The 15,656-nt window shown below is 42.0% G+C and overlaps 1 protein-coding gene across 1 annotated transcript in view; it reads left to right on the top strand.

Annotated features, from left to right (window-relative positions):
* Positions 1-4,359: 4,359 nt before the first annotated feature.
* The window catches only part of LOC100136729 (monoamine oxidase), a gene marked incomplete at both ends in the record, with an annotated part of 66,683 nt that continues 55,386 nt past the window's right edge, over positions 4,360-15,656 (top strand). The window contains 1 exon segment of the mRNA NM_001124688.1: positions 4,360-4,499. Coding sequence (NP_001118160.1) covers positions 4,448-4,499 — 52 coding nt within the window.

The following is a 15,656-nucleotide window of genomic DNA, read 5'->3' as shown; positions in this document are numbered from 1 at the left end:
GTAAAGAATGTAGTGTCATTTTGGAGTCACTTTTACTGTAAATAAGAATAGAATATGTTTCTAATCACTTCTAGATGAATGTGGATGCTACCATGATTACGAATAATCCGAATGAATCATGAATAATGATGAGTGAGAAGTTACATAAATATCCCCCCCCCCCACCCCCCAAAAAATATGATGCAATTGTAATGGTGAGAGGTTTGTGTGTTTTGGGGGTATGATAGTTGTGCTTCTGAAACAAGTCAACCACTGTGACATATCAGAGGTGCTGGTACTCAGCTCCTGCCCAAGTCAACCACTGTGACATATCAGAGGTGCTGGTACTCAGCTCCTGCCCAAGTCAACCACTGTGACATATAAGAGGTGCTGGTACTCAGCTCCTGCCCAAGTCAACCACTGTGACATATCAGCGGTGCTGGTACTCAGCTCCTGCCCAAGTCAACCACTGTGACATATCAAACACAGATATGGGAATGGCATTGGTTAACTACTGGGCAGCTATTCTGGTCATTGTGTCTGGGTAAACCACCACAAATATACACACACATACACACACGCTGTTATGGGATTTTTATGAATAATGACTAAATTATGTATACATTTAACTTAGAACTATAACTAAACAGAATACTACTCTGTTACTGTATGAATGTATGAATCTTATTATAATCATAATACTGAATATAATGTGTGTAGTTTTAGTCAAGAATTAGAACAAGGACTTTCTGTTCCTTGTTAGAAACGAATGGAGCTATCGTCAGACCGGCTGGAAAACGGTGTTCCTTACAGGACATTCTGTCCCCACCCAGGGAGGGGAGAGTCCTTGGGCTTGTAGTAGATTGTTTAACAGGTGGCAGACAATGTGAGAAGGCTTGTGAACTATATTGCCATTGTATCTGAGAGGAGGAGGGACATTTATGATGAAATGTGAGGTATATAAACCAATGTAAATGGTATTCTGACCAGAGCTTTCAAGAATAAACACTATTGGCTAATTTTGGTGGCTGGTCTCTGTCCATTTTATTTATTTTTTATTTAACCTTTATTTAACCAGGTAGGCTAGTTGAGAACAAGTTCTCATTTATAATTGTGACCTGGCCAAGATAAAGCAAAGCAGTTCGACACATACAACGACACAGAGTTACACATGGAGTAAAACAAACATACAGTCAATAATACAGTAGAAACAAGTCTATATACGATGTGAGCAAATGAGGTGAGATAAGGGAGGTAAAGGCAAAAAGAAGGCCATGGTGGCAAAGTAAATACAATATATCAAGAGAGAGATAAGTGTTTCCAGTTTCAGAGATTTTTGTAGTTCGTTCCAGTCATTGGCAGCAGAGAACTGGAAGGAGAGAAAGAATTGGTTTTGGGGGTGACCAGAGAGATATACCTGCTGGAGCGCGTGCTACAGGTGGGTGATGCTATGGTGACCAGCGAGCTGAGATAAGGGGGGACTTTACCTAGCAGGGTCTTGTAGATGACCTGGAGCCAGTGGGTTTGGCAACGAGTATGAAGCGAGGGCCAGCCAACGAGAGCGTACAGGTCGCAATGGTGGGTAGTATATGGGGCTTTGGTGACAAAACGGATGGCACTGTAATAGACTGCATCCAATTTGTTGAGTAGGGTATTGGAGGCTATTTTGTAAATGACATCGGCGAAGTCGAGGATTGGTAGGATGGTCAGTTTTACAAGGGTATGTTTGGCAGCATGAGTGAAGGATGCTTTGTTGAGAAATAGGAAGCCAATTCTAGATTGAACTTTGGATTGGAGATGTTTGATGTGGGTCTGGAAGGAGAGTTTACAGTCTAACCAGACACCAAGGTATTTGTAGTTGTCCACGTATTCTAAGTCAGAGCCGTCCAGAGTAGTGCTGCTGGGCGGGCGGGCAGGTGCAGGCAGCGACCGGTTGAAAAGCATGCATTTAGTTTTACTTGTATTTAAGAGCAGTTGGAGGCCACGGAAGGAGAGTTGTATGGCATTGACGCTTGCCTGGAGGGTTGTTAACACAGTGTCCAAAGAAGGGCCAGAAGTATACAGAATGGTGTTGTCTGCATAGAGGTGGGTCAGAGACTCACCAGCAGCAAGAGCGACATCATTGATGTATACAGAGAAGAGAGTCGGTCCAAGAATTTAACCCTGTGGCACCCCCATAGAGACTGCCAGAGGTCCGGACAATAGATCCTCCGATTTGACACTCTGAACTCTATCAGAGAAGTAGTTGGTGAACCAGACGAGGCAATCATTTGAGAAACCAGGGCTGTCGAGTCTGCCGATGAGGATGTGGTGATTGACAGAGTCGAAAGCCTTGGCCAGATTAATAAATACGGCTGCACAGTAATGTTTCTTATCGAAGGCGGTTAAGATATCGTTTAGGACCTTGAGCGTGGCTGAAGTGCACCCATGACCAGCTCTGAAACCAGATTGGATAGCAGAGAGGGTATGGTGAGATTCAAAATGGTCGGTAATCTGTTTGTTGACTTGGCTTTCGAAGACCTTAGAAAGGCAGGGTAGGATAGATATAGGTCTGTAGCAGTTTGGGTCAAGAGTGTCCCCCCCTTTGAAGAGGGGGATGACCGGAGCTGCTTTCCAATCTTTGGGAATCTCAGACGACACGAAAGAGAGGTTGAATAGGCTAGTAATGAGGGTGGCAACAATTTCGGCAGATCATTTTAGAAAGAAAGGGTCCAGATTGTCTAGCCTGGCTGATTTGTAGAGGTCCAGATTTTGCAGCTCTTTCAGAACATCAGCTGACTGGATTTGGGAGAAGGAGAAATTATGCAAATAAGAACCTTACAAATCCTTAGAAACGGACAGAGTGTTTTAATTGAATTGGTTAGTGAACCCATAAGAACTAAATTCATCTGACACACGCTGACCACTTCCAGTGTAGGTTCCCCTTGACCCCCCAGCCCCTCAACCCCCTAAACCCTCTCAACCCCCTCAACCCCACTGACCTAGAGAGAGTGGACAGTGATGTACTAGTGTGGAGCTTTACTAGCTTAACTCATATGGGATCCAACTCGGATTATAGGATTAACCACAATATACCCATTATGAATCATATACTACACCCTTCTGGACACCCACTAGGGACACAGATCTCAGTCTACACACTCTCTATATACTACAGTGCTCTATACCGCATACCATTCTCATTGACATCCTCCATATAAGACTAGATTCGTATGGTGGTAAGGCAAGGTCCCCAGACACCTCAAGTAGTTACCACAGTGATCTAGAGTCACTGAAGGGCCAGGGCTAGAGGAATAGGCTCAGTTAGCTGGAGGTTGTTTTGGACCCCCGAGGCGTCATGCTCATCGGGGGCACAGAGGCACGTGCCTCCTCAGATTTGCCCAGTTTTTTTTACAATTGTTTTTTGTTGTTGTTGCTTCTCTGTAATACTACTAGCCACCTAGCAATTTTATGAAGTTGGCTTTAGCTAGCTCTCAGATACTGTGGGTTACCAATCTCCCAACCTCATATCTAGCTACCCAGAAGCCATTTCAGGCTATCAATCAAGTTAGAGTAGCTAGCTTATGTAACTATCTTAGGCGGCATGGCTGCTGGCAAGGTTGGTTGACTTTAGAAAAGAAATAAATAACTAAATGTACTGGACAACATGACTTTCAACATTTTACCCAGATTTCAGCAGAGTTGCAGCGAAACACATTTAGTTTCTTAGAAGAAAATAAACTCTAGCCAGGAGTATACAGACAGCTCAAGCGATATGCTTAGATATGCAGAAAAATACACATTTTTTGTTTTGTTTACATAGAATTAGACTTTTACTGCAGTGGGCTAAATCAGGGTCACACAGAGTGATTCTTGATAGTCTAAAACAAATCTACTTTGAAACTAAAGTCTACATCTCACACACATCGGCTTTAAAAAAAAAAAAGGCAGCTGTACCATGTCAGATATAGTTGAAATGTATTCAATTTTCAGTTTGCATCCCAATATTACACTTTATATACATCACAGAAGATTGAAATATAACAAAAGCGTTTGACACAAAAAACACAGGTTTTTCAGTTTAGGCCCCTAAAAGCTTGCACGGGTAGACAGATAGATTACTGTGATTGTCTGTCTGTCTGTCTGTCTGTCTGTCTGTCTGTACAATGTCCAAATCATATCATACAGTAAGTAGAAGCCTATTGTTTTATTGGGGGCAATGAGCGGTGTCTTTCTAGGACAAGGAGCAATGATTGTGCCTCTCACCTGTCATATCACCACAGAATAATGCAGAGTAGGCTACAACCCGTAGGCGGAGTCGGTTAAATTGGGCCTGTCTCCGCCGCTTTTAATACAGATGCGATCCTCTGTCCTCGTGGCGTTTAGCACCACCGAGCAAGGCGAGCGAACGGCAGGCAGCGTTGGTAGAGAGCGAGAGATAGACAGTGACAGTGTGAGAAAGAGAGAGCAAGAGCGGCATAACAACACCATGACAGCACAGAACACATTCGACGTTATAGTTATTGGAGGAGGAATATCAGGTACGTGCAATTTAAAGGAACGCTTCCAAAGATGTTGCTGAATTTAGCAAATAGACTAGTGGAAATATTACAATAGTACGCGAGGCAGGGAATTGAAAGGAACTCAGGGTGATATTGCACGAATCTCAGCCACTTCGCTTTATGTAAGTAGCCAACTGTTGCATAGACATATTTTCAACATTGTAGCCGACACGTCTGAAACGAAACGTGCGCTGTTATTGTAATGCAATATAGGCTGCAATAACCATGCTCTGTTTTTGATTCATAGTTGAATAGGCGTTATGCTTATTATGGACTTACTGTGCCGTTTCAGTTCATTTGCTTTGCACATAGACAATCTCCTCCGTGATGCTGAATCCCCTGATAAAATGTCGCCTTATAGGAAGGAGTGCTCAAATGCTGCATATTGGACCACAATATTATAATATAATATTGCTCTATTATAAACTATATTGCTTACAATACAACATCTGGCTTATCTTTGTACGTGCTATTTGTTGTTGTTTTATGCACATGAACATGAAGTTGGCTAGGGATCATCAACTAGATTCAGTCACGGTCTGATTTGTTCTTGAGAGGATGGTCAGGAAGCTGGAACATAAATCCTCTAATCATTTGTTGACGGCAAATTGACGGCAAGAAGCCCAAACATATATATAATATGTGAATAGCGGTTAAGAGCGCTGGGCCAGTAACTGAAAGGTTGCTGGTTAGAATAGCTGAGCCGATTTGATTAAAACAATCCGTCGATATGCGCTAGAGTAAGACATTTAACCCACATTTCTCCTGCAAATCGCTCTGGATAAGAGCGTCAGCTAAAATGTAAATGTAAAACAGAATCAATTCAACAACTTGTTTACATTTGTAGACGATCACATATACAGTATCCTTATATTATGCGTGGGAATACTTTGGAACAGATTTCACATATTGAAATCACTTGGAGTTGATTTGCTGGTGTTTTTATAGTCTTAAATCGAACAATAATTGTAAAAAATGTGCTCAGAACTTGGGGCGGGGGAATATAATCGCCCACGGGCTGCCAGTTGGGGAACCCCGCAGTAGGCTATAGGCGGACATTCATCTTGCCGACTAAGGTTGCTGTAATTCTACATATTACAGACACAAACTTCAAAAATCATACCTTATTCTAATGATCTCACCTCAAACAAACGGCTATCTCGTAGGCTATTTGAGGCAGGAGTTATGCAACAGGTGGAACTCATATTTCTCATGTCAGCATTTAACACAACTAGTAGTCACAGTTTGTCTGATATGTCATTCCCTGGGATGTCATTTGAGTTGCTGATTAAGTTTAATCTCATCTGAAACATAAAGCTGTGTCCTGATTTGAAAGTCTGACTGTGTGATGACCCTATCCCCACATTTTACACACAGCTGCGTTGTGTGGCATTTTTTTGTCCGTGTGGAAATTACTGTATGGGGGTAGACTCATACAGGGCTGGACACTTTCATAAGAAATTAAGGATCCCTGAGAAAATGTCTAAGTGTCTGGTAAAAATAGTGAGAATAGGCTACTGTACAGATCTGTCCCATGACATATAGTTAGTTCTCTGTGGCTGTGTTTACAGGCAGCCCAATTCTTTTTTTCACACTAATTTGTCTTTTGACCAATCAGATCAGCTCTGAAAAAGATATGATGTGAAAGATCTTATGTGATTGGTCAAAATACCAATTCATGAAAAAAAAATATTAGAATTGGACTGCCTGTGTAAACTCAGCCTATTGCAGCTTGAGGTTGTGTCTCCTCCCTCATGAAATATGTTGGATTAGAGCTTGTCAAATGTTATTGCCAATGACCGCTCAAACCATGAACTTTCTAATGACTATCCAGCTCATGTTGTTGTGATGTTGTTTTGACTAAATTGCAAGTCTTTTTGTTGCTTCAAACACTTTCAGATTCTTTATGTAATGATTAGCGCTATGAAAGTTGAATACATGATTATTATTATTATGAAAACAGGGTGGAAAAGAATGCTTATGTTAACAGAAATACTGAATGTCTACATACTATGGCTGAATCAATGTCTCTAGTCATGTCTGAACTCCAGACAGTATTTGTCTGAACTCCGGACAGTATTTGTTTTTGAGACAGGGAATCATTTAGTTGTAAATCATCCATCATAATCTGTTGGGGATCACGTCAGCTTTGGCACTGATCATACAGCCTCCTGTGTTTCCTAATGTCACTCAGTGGGTGTTTTAGATGTAGAAATATAATTTATAGAACGGACATTCCCATTCAAGTTATTTTGTGATTGTTGAACACATTCTATTTCTATAGTTGCATAAGAGTGGTGAGGTAATAAATAGTAAGCTAACTCTTCTTTCCTGGAGACATCAATAATTATATAATATATGCGATTTAGCAGGCATTTTTATCCTAAGCAATTTACAGTCATGTGTGCATCATTTTTTACGTACAGCGCAGTGAAAAAGTATTGGTCCCCTTTCTGATTTTCTCTATTATTCCATATTTTGGATACGGAATGTTATCAAATCGTCAACCAATACCAAATATTACAAAAGGGGACCCTACATTTACAACAACAAAAATATACAGTGGGGAGAACAAGTATTTGATACACTGCCGATTTTGCAGGTTTTCCTACTTACAAAGCATGTAGAGGTCTGTAATTTTTATCTATAGGTACACTTCAACTGTGAGAGACGGAATCTAAAACAAAAATCCAGAAAATCACATTGTATGATTTTTAAGTAATTAATTTGCATTTTATTGCATGACATAAGTATTTGATCACCTACCAACCAGTAAGAATTCCGGCTCTCACAGACCTGTTAGTTTTTCTTTAAAAACCCCACCTGTTCTCCACTCATTACCTGTATTAACTGCACCTGTTTGAACTCGTTACCTGTATAAAAGATACCTGTCCACACACTCAATCAAACAGACTCCAACCTCTCCACAATGGTCAAGACCAGAGAGCTGTGTAAGGACATCGGGGATAAAATTGTAGACCTGCACAAGGCTGGGATGGGCTACAGGACAATTGGCAAGCAGCTTGGTGAGAAGGCAACTGTTGGCGCAATTATTAGAAAATGAAAGAAGTTCAAGATGACGGTCAATCACCCTTGGTCTGGGGCTCCATGCAAGATCTCACCTCGTGGGGCATCAATGATCATGAGGAAGGTGAGGGATCAGCCCAGAACTACACGGCAGGACCTGGTCAATGACCTGAAGAGAGCTGAGACCACAGTCTCAAAGAAAACCATTAGAAACACACTATGCCATCATGGATTAAAATCCTGCAGGGCACGCAAGGTCCCCCTGCTCAAGCCAGCGCATGTCCAGGCTCGTCTAAAGTTTGCCAATGACCATCTGGATGATCCAGAGGAGGAATGGGAGAAGGTCATGTGGTCTGATGAGACAAAAATAGAGCTTTTTGGTCTAAGCTCCACTCGCCGTGTTTGGAGGAAGAAGAAGGATGAGTACAACCCCCAAGAACACCATCCCAACCGAAAAGCATGGAGGTGGAAACATCATTCTTTGGGGATGCTTTTCTGCAAAGGGGACAGGACGACTGCACCGTATTGAGGGGAGGATGGATGGGGCCATGTATCGTGAGATCTTGGCCAACAACCTCCTTCCCTCAGTAAGAGCATTGAAGACGGGTCGTGTCTGGGTCTTCCAGCATGACAACGACCTGAAACACACAGCCAGGGCAACTAAGGAGTGGCTCCGTAAGAAGCTTCTCAAGGTCCTGGAGTCGCCTAGCCAGTCTACAGACCTGAACCCAATATAAATTCTCTGGAGGGAGCTGAAAGTCCGTATTGCCCAGCGACAACCCCGAAACCTTTTAGCTCACTCTTGCATGCAGAGCTGCTTTAACTCAGCAACATTTGTGGATTTTCAAGCATATGCAAAAGCAAATATAGTATTTTCCCCCTTTTTATAATTTTATCACAGCGCTGTATGGGTATTGAAAGCAATATCCTGGTGTTGCAAGAGCCAAAGCTGAGCCATGCTCTACCAACTGAGCTACAGAGGACCGCATAAGGTGTCAAATGTTGTGGTTGAGGAAGTGTCACACTGGGCTACTACAGCAGTTGACGAGGAATCTGTGTAGAACTCTGCACCCAAAGACTGTTTCTATGAGAAGAACTCAGAGTTGAGCTTGGCCACTAATCCTTGGTACTAACCACATGTCTATATTGTACCGTATTAATTCCAAAAGGCAAAACCCTGCACGCTGCTCTGTTTAGTTCTAAGAGTAAAACATCCTGGTGCTATTTGATTAATGTGCTTAAACTGGCACGTTTGGGTGATGCAACCATCATCAGGGTCTGTATAACTCTTCCTCGGTCCGCTCTGATTGATACGGCTGGGACTCGTCCAAAGTCCCATGTCCTGATTTCATAACTTCTGTCTTGAGCTCAGTCCAGTTGCATACAGTCCAGCTCCAGTACGGAATATAATTAGAATACAATATAATAGAAATATAAATCCTACATTAACCACGATCCTGTTCGAGGCTCGACGATCAGGAGACGTTTTGACATAACACACCATATTTTCAACAGAAATGTTGGCTCCCGATCCCTTTAAAATACCACACAGTGTCAGTCATCTCCACTGCAGCAGCTCACTACGTAAGAGCTGGTTGATGAAGATAGGGCATGCATAGAAGTAGAATGATCTTCTATTTCAAATCAAATTGTATTTGTCACATGCGCCGAATACAACAGGTGTAGATCTTACAGTGAAATGCTGAATACAACAGGTGTAGAAATGCTTACTTACGAGCCCCTAACCAACAATGCAGTTTAAAAAAATACGGATAAGAATAAGAAATAAAAGTAACAAGTAATTAAAGAGCAACAGTAAAATAACAATATTGAGACTATATACAGGGGGGTACCGGTACAGAGTCAATGTGATGGGGCACCGATTAGTTGAGGTAATATGTACATGTAGGTAGAGTTATTAAAGTGACTATGTATAGATGATAACGACAGAGAGTTGCAGTGGTGTAAAAGGTGGGGGTGCAAATAGTTCAACAATACAGTTTTTTAAAAAAGATAAGAATAAGAAATAAAAGTAACAAGTAATTATAGAGCAGCAGTACAATAACAATAGCGAGGCTAAATACAGGGGTGCGTAGCAGTATTTCTGTAGGGGAGCAGAGCTGCATTTACATGCAATTGTTCTCCAATACAATTTGACCTGATTCTGTCTTTCTGGTACTCCTATAAGTCTTTAGCCAGAATGCTCTTGCTTAGAGCTGTATAAACATTGGTACTGAATGGCTCATCTTGTTATTGTTCTGGAAAAAGCTTTCACATCGCTGTCTGTCTGACTGCCTTGTCTGTTTATTGGTCGGTCGATAGGTTGGTCGGTTCCTGTGTTTTACATTTATTTTTATTTCACCTTTTATTTAACAAGGTAGGCTAGTTTAGAACAAGTTCTCATTTACAATTGTGACCTGGCCAAGATAAAGCAAAGCAGTGCGACACATACAACAACAGAGTTACACATGGAAAAAACAAACATACAGTCAATAATACAGTAGAGAAATATATATACAGTGTGTGCAAATGAGGTAAGATAAGGGAGGTAAGGCAATAAACAGGCCATGGTGGCGAAGTAATTACAATATAGCAATTAAACACTGGAGTGATTGATGTTCAGAAGATGAATGTGCAAGTAGAGATACTGGGGTGCAAAGGAGCAAGATAAATAAATAAATACAGTATGGAGATGAGGTAGTTGGATGGGCTATTTACCAATGGGCTATGTACAGGTGCAGTGATATGTGAGCTGCTCTGACAACTGGTGCTTAAAGCTAGTGAGGGAGATATGAGTCTCCAGCTTCAGTGATTTTTGCAGTTCGTTCCAGTCATTGGCAGTAGAGAACTGGAAGAAAAGGCGACCAAAGGAGGAATTGGCTTTGGGGGTGACTAGTGAGATATACCTGCTGGAGCGTGTGCTACGGATGGGTGCTGCTATGGTGACCAGTGAGCTGAGATAAGGCAGGGCTTTACCTCGCAGAGACTTGTAGATGACCTGGAGCCAGTGGGTTTGGCGACGAGTATGAAGCGAGGGCCAGCCAACATTCACATAATGAACCACATACGTTTTTTTCAGATTCGATGTCATCAGTGTGCCATATTACAGGTTAATTTATCAGTTCCAGCTGTTGAATGTTGTATCACAGATGTAATTTTGGCCTGTCTGTGAATTACCATGATTTATGATTGAGAAATGAATTCCATAGAGAGAGTTCCAGAACAGATTTTGAGTTCTGAGGAATAAGCCAGGTTTCCTCACTCCTGTAAGTCTTCCCAAGGACGTTGTTTTTATGGAAGAAATACATATTTCTCCTTTGTGTTTATAAAAGCATGTGACAGGCATGCAAGTTGATGTTACTACAAATTTGCACATGATTAGAAGTGTGTTCATCTTTTCTCCTCTCTCTCTCTGCTTCCTTCTCTCTCAATTCCTGTTTCTCCCTCTCCCTCCTCGCTCTCTCTCTCTCTCTCTCTCTGTCACACTAGGTCAAGGTTTAAATTGCTCTATTTATCTGAGCTGTTCCCCTTTTAGAAGGTGACAATGAGGTCCACTTATGACAATCACTGTCTCTAATCAAAGGAGAGAGATTTGGAGGGAAGTGTTCTTATGTACTGAGCAGTGGAGAGCTCTCTCTCTCTCTCTCTCTGTCACACTAGGTCAAGGTTTAAATTGCTCTATTTATCTGAGCTGTTCCCCTTTTAGAAGGTGACAATGAGGTCCACTTATGACAATCACTGTCTCTAATCAAAGGAGAGAGATTTGGAGGGAAGTGTTCTTATGTACTGAGCAGTGGAGAGCTGTGTTCTTCTGGCTGCAAATGCAATTGTCATCTGCCAGCCTTCACCCAGCCACCAGCCCATTGGTCCCCAGGGGAGCTAACAACAGCAGTAGCACATTCCTAGAGAACTGTTACTAAACCAATGGCACCGGAGAGGAAAAGGAACAATAGAAGAAGTGGAGAATAATCCTACTGAGCGAGAAAGGGAGGAACTTAGTTTGAGAAAGAAAGAGGGGGAAGAGAGGTAAAGAAAAGGGAGATATAGGAAGGGTAACCCACTGAAACCACTTTGAAACTATAAGCAAACAAGTTATTAACTTTTGACAACCGACTGTGGTAGGTCAGGCTATCATTCACTATGCATCTCGAAGTAGGAGTGCTGATCTAGGATCAGGTCCTCCTCGTCCATGTAATCTTATAAATTATGATCTAAAAGGCAAAACTGTTCCTAGATCAGCACTCCTACTCTTTATGCTTTATATAGGCCCAGGACTCCAAACAGTCCCAGAAGATTTTACTGGCTAGCTTCGACTGGGCCGTTGACTAAGGGCCAGAAGTTTCTAGAAAGTGGCTGGATTCCACTTCTGCTGAACCTTTCCCCTGGAACGTTGGTGTTAAAGTTAAGTAGGTATGTAATTGCATCACGCTTAATGGAAATCCTGGGTCAAGACACAGTAGATGTTTCCAAAGGCCTCCAGTTTGCCTTTTGTATTGATGTTAGTGGAGGCAGAGAGCCCTGGGATCAGTGTACTGTGTGACACGGATAAATGTGTTGTAGTGCTGTACTGTTTATACAATGGATTTGGAACAAATGTTCAGGGGCTTCAGGGCCTAAAGCAATGAAGGTTGGGGAGAGGTAGTGCGTGTCTGAGTGTGTTCATGCATCAATTTTGTGTATGCTCCATTTGTGTGTCTTGATTCCTTGTCGGTCTTGCTTAAGAGAGTTGGTATTTAGGAATCTGGAAGAAAGCCAGGGAAAACAATACCACCAGCACACACACACACACACACACACACACACACACACACACACACACACACACACACACACACACACACACACACACACACACACACACACACTCTCTCTCTAACTTTCCCCTAAGAACTGGGCTGGGCTTAGTGGCCTGTAGCTGCCATGCAGCCAATGGTTATAATTAGGGATGGATATAAAGCTAGCCCGAGGCTAGTATTTTTGAGACTGGGCTAGTAGAACATTTTCCCAACTAGCCTGACAGGCCAGTAAAATGTGGTTATTTTCAAACATCGCATGACACATAGTATAAATCTACTAGCCCTGCTGGCCAGTGCCCAAAACCCTTTAATTCAGTTCAACCTCTCTTTCGTATCGTCTGAGATCTCCAAAGATTGGAAAGCTGCCGCGATCATCCCCCTCTTCAAAGGGGGAGACACTCTAGAATCAAATCTAATCAAATGTATTTATATATCCCTTCTTACATCAGCTGATATCTCAAAGTGCTGTAGAGAAACCCAGCCTAAAACCCCAAACAGTAAGCAATGCAAGTGTAGAAGCACAAACTGCTACAGAACTATATCTATCCTACCCTGCCTTTCTAAGGTCTTCGAAAGCCAAGTTAACAAAAAGATGACCGACCATTTCGAATCCCACCGTACCTTCCTTCACTATGCAATCTGGTTTCAGAACTGGTCATGGGTGCACCTCAAGGTCCTAAACGATATCATAACCACAATCGATAAGAGACCATACTGTGCAGCCGTATTCATTGACCTGGCCAAGGCTTTCGACTCTGTCAATCACAACATTCTTATCGGCAGACTCAACAGCCTTGGTTTCTCAAATGACTGCCTCGCCTGGTTCACCAACTACTTCTCAGACAGAGTTCAGAGTGTCAAATCGGAGGGCCTGTTGTCCAGACCTCTGGCAGTCTCTATGGGGGTGCCACAGGGTTCAATTCTCGGGCCAACTCTTTTCTCTGTATACATCAATGATGTCACTCTTGCTGCTGGTGATTCTCTGATCCACCTCTACACAGACGACACCATTTTGTATACTTCTGGCCCTTCTTTGGACACTGTGTTAACTAACCTCCAGACGAGCTTCAATGTCATTACAACTCTCGTTCCGTGGTCTCCAAAAGCTTTTAAATGCAAGTAAAACTAAATGCATGCTCTTCAACTGATCGCTGCCCACACCTGCCCACCTGTCCAGCTTCACTACTCTGGATGGTCCTGACTTAGAATATATGGACCACTACAAATACCTAGGCGTCTGGTTAGACTGTAAACTCTCGTTCCAGACTCACATGAAGCATCTCCAATCCAAAATTAAATCTAGAATCAGCTTCCTATTTCACAACAAAGCATCCTTCACTCATGCTGCCAAACATACCCTCGTAAAACTGACTATCCTACCGATCCTTGACTTCGGTGATGTCATTGACAAAATTTCCTCCAACACTTGACTCAGTAAATTGGATGTAGTCTATCACAGTGCCATCTGTTTTGTCACCGAAGCTCCATATACTACCCACCACTGCGACCTGTATGCTCTCGTTGGCTGGCCCTCGCTTCATATTCGTCGCCAAACCCACTGGCTCCAGGTCATCTATAAGTCTTTGCTAGGTAAAGCCCCGCCTTATCGCAGCTCACTGGTCACCATAGCAGCACCCACCTGTAGCACTCGCTTCAGCAGGTATCTCTCACTGGTCACCACCAAAGCCAATTCCTCATTTGGCTGCCTCTCCTTCCAGTTCTCTGCTGCCAATGACTGGAACGAACTGCAAAAATCACTGAAGCTGGAGACTCATATCTCCCTCATTAGCTTTAAGCACCACAGATCACTGCACCTGTTCATGGCCCATCTGTAAATAGCCCATCCAACTACCTCATCCCCCATACTGTTATTCATTTGATTTAATTTTCTCCTTTGCACCCCAGTATCTCTACTTGCACACTCCTCTTCTGCACATCGATCACTCCAGTGTTTAATTGCTGTATTGTAATTATTTCGCCACTATGGCCTATTTATTGCCTTAACTCATCTCATTTCTATTGTGTTATTGACTGTATGTTTTGTTTATTCCATGTGTAACTCTGTGTTGTTTGTGTCGCACTGTTTTGCTTTATCTTTGCCAAGTCGCATTTGTAAATGAGAACTTGTTCTCAACTAGCCTACCTGGTTACATAAAGGTGTTCTCAACTAGCCTACCTGGTTAAATAAAGGTGTTCTCAACTAGCCTATCTGGTTAAATAAAGGTGTTCTCAACTAGCCTACCTGGTTAAATAAAGGTGTTCTCAACTAGCCTACCTGGTTCAATAAAGGTGAAATAAAATATATAATAATAATAATAATAAAAAATTCCATCCATGGCTAACCTCTCTAAAGAGGACACTGTGTTGTGTAGTGTTGTGTAGTGTTGCATCCTCCGTGTACAACTTAAAATACCAAATAATGCATGCAGAGCAGAATTAAGCCGATACCCACTAATTATCAAAATCCAGAAAAGAGACTTTAAATTCTACAACCACCAAAAAGAAAGTGATTCCTTAACCTTCCATAACAAAGTCATCACCTACAGAGAGATGAACCTGGAGAAGAGCCCCCTAAGCAAGCTGGTCCTGGGGCTCTGTTCACAAACACAAACAGACCCCAGAGAGCTCCAAGGACGCAATTAAACTCAACCAAATCATGAGAAAACAAAAATAAATTTACTTGACACATTGGAAACAAACAACAAAAAACCTACGCAAACTAGAATGCTATTTGGCCCTAAACAGAGAGTACACAGTGGCAGAATTCCTGACCCCTGTGACTAATCCAAACTTAAAGAAAGCTTTGACTATGTACAGACTAAGTGAGAATAGCCTTGCTATTGAGAATGGCCGCCATAGGCAGACCTGGCTCTCAAGAAAAGACAGGCTATGTGTACACTGCCCACAAAATGAGATGGAAACTGAGCTGCACTTCCTAACCTCCAGCCAAATGTCTGACCATATTAGAGACACATATTTTCCTCAGATTACACAGACCCACAAAGATTTCGAAAACAAACCCAATTTTGATAAACTCCCATATCTACTATGTGAAATACCACAGTGTCATCACAGCAGCAAGATTTGTGACAATATTTGTCACAAGAAAAAGTGAAGAACAAACAATTGTAAATACATATTTCTGTTTATTTATTTACCTTTTTGTTCTTTACTTTACCTTTTTGGACATCGTTACAACACTGTAGATAGACATAATATGACATTTGAAATGTCTTTATTCTTTTGGAACATTTGTGAGTTTAATGTTTACTGTTATTTATTTTTTGTTTATTTCTCTTTTGTTTGTCTGTTT

The sequence above is a fragment of the Oncorhynchus mykiss genome, chromosome 3, assembly GCF_013265735.2.
Source record: "Oncorhynchus mykiss isolate Arlee chromosome 3, USDA_OmykA_1.1, whole genome shotgun sequence".
NCBI classification, from domain to species: domain Eukaryota; kingdom Metazoa; phylum Chordata; class Actinopteri; order Salmoniformes; family Salmonidae; genus Oncorhynchus; species Oncorhynchus mykiss.
Note: the sequence above shows the minus strand (reverse complement) of the source record. Positions and strands in the feature narration are given on the sequence as shown.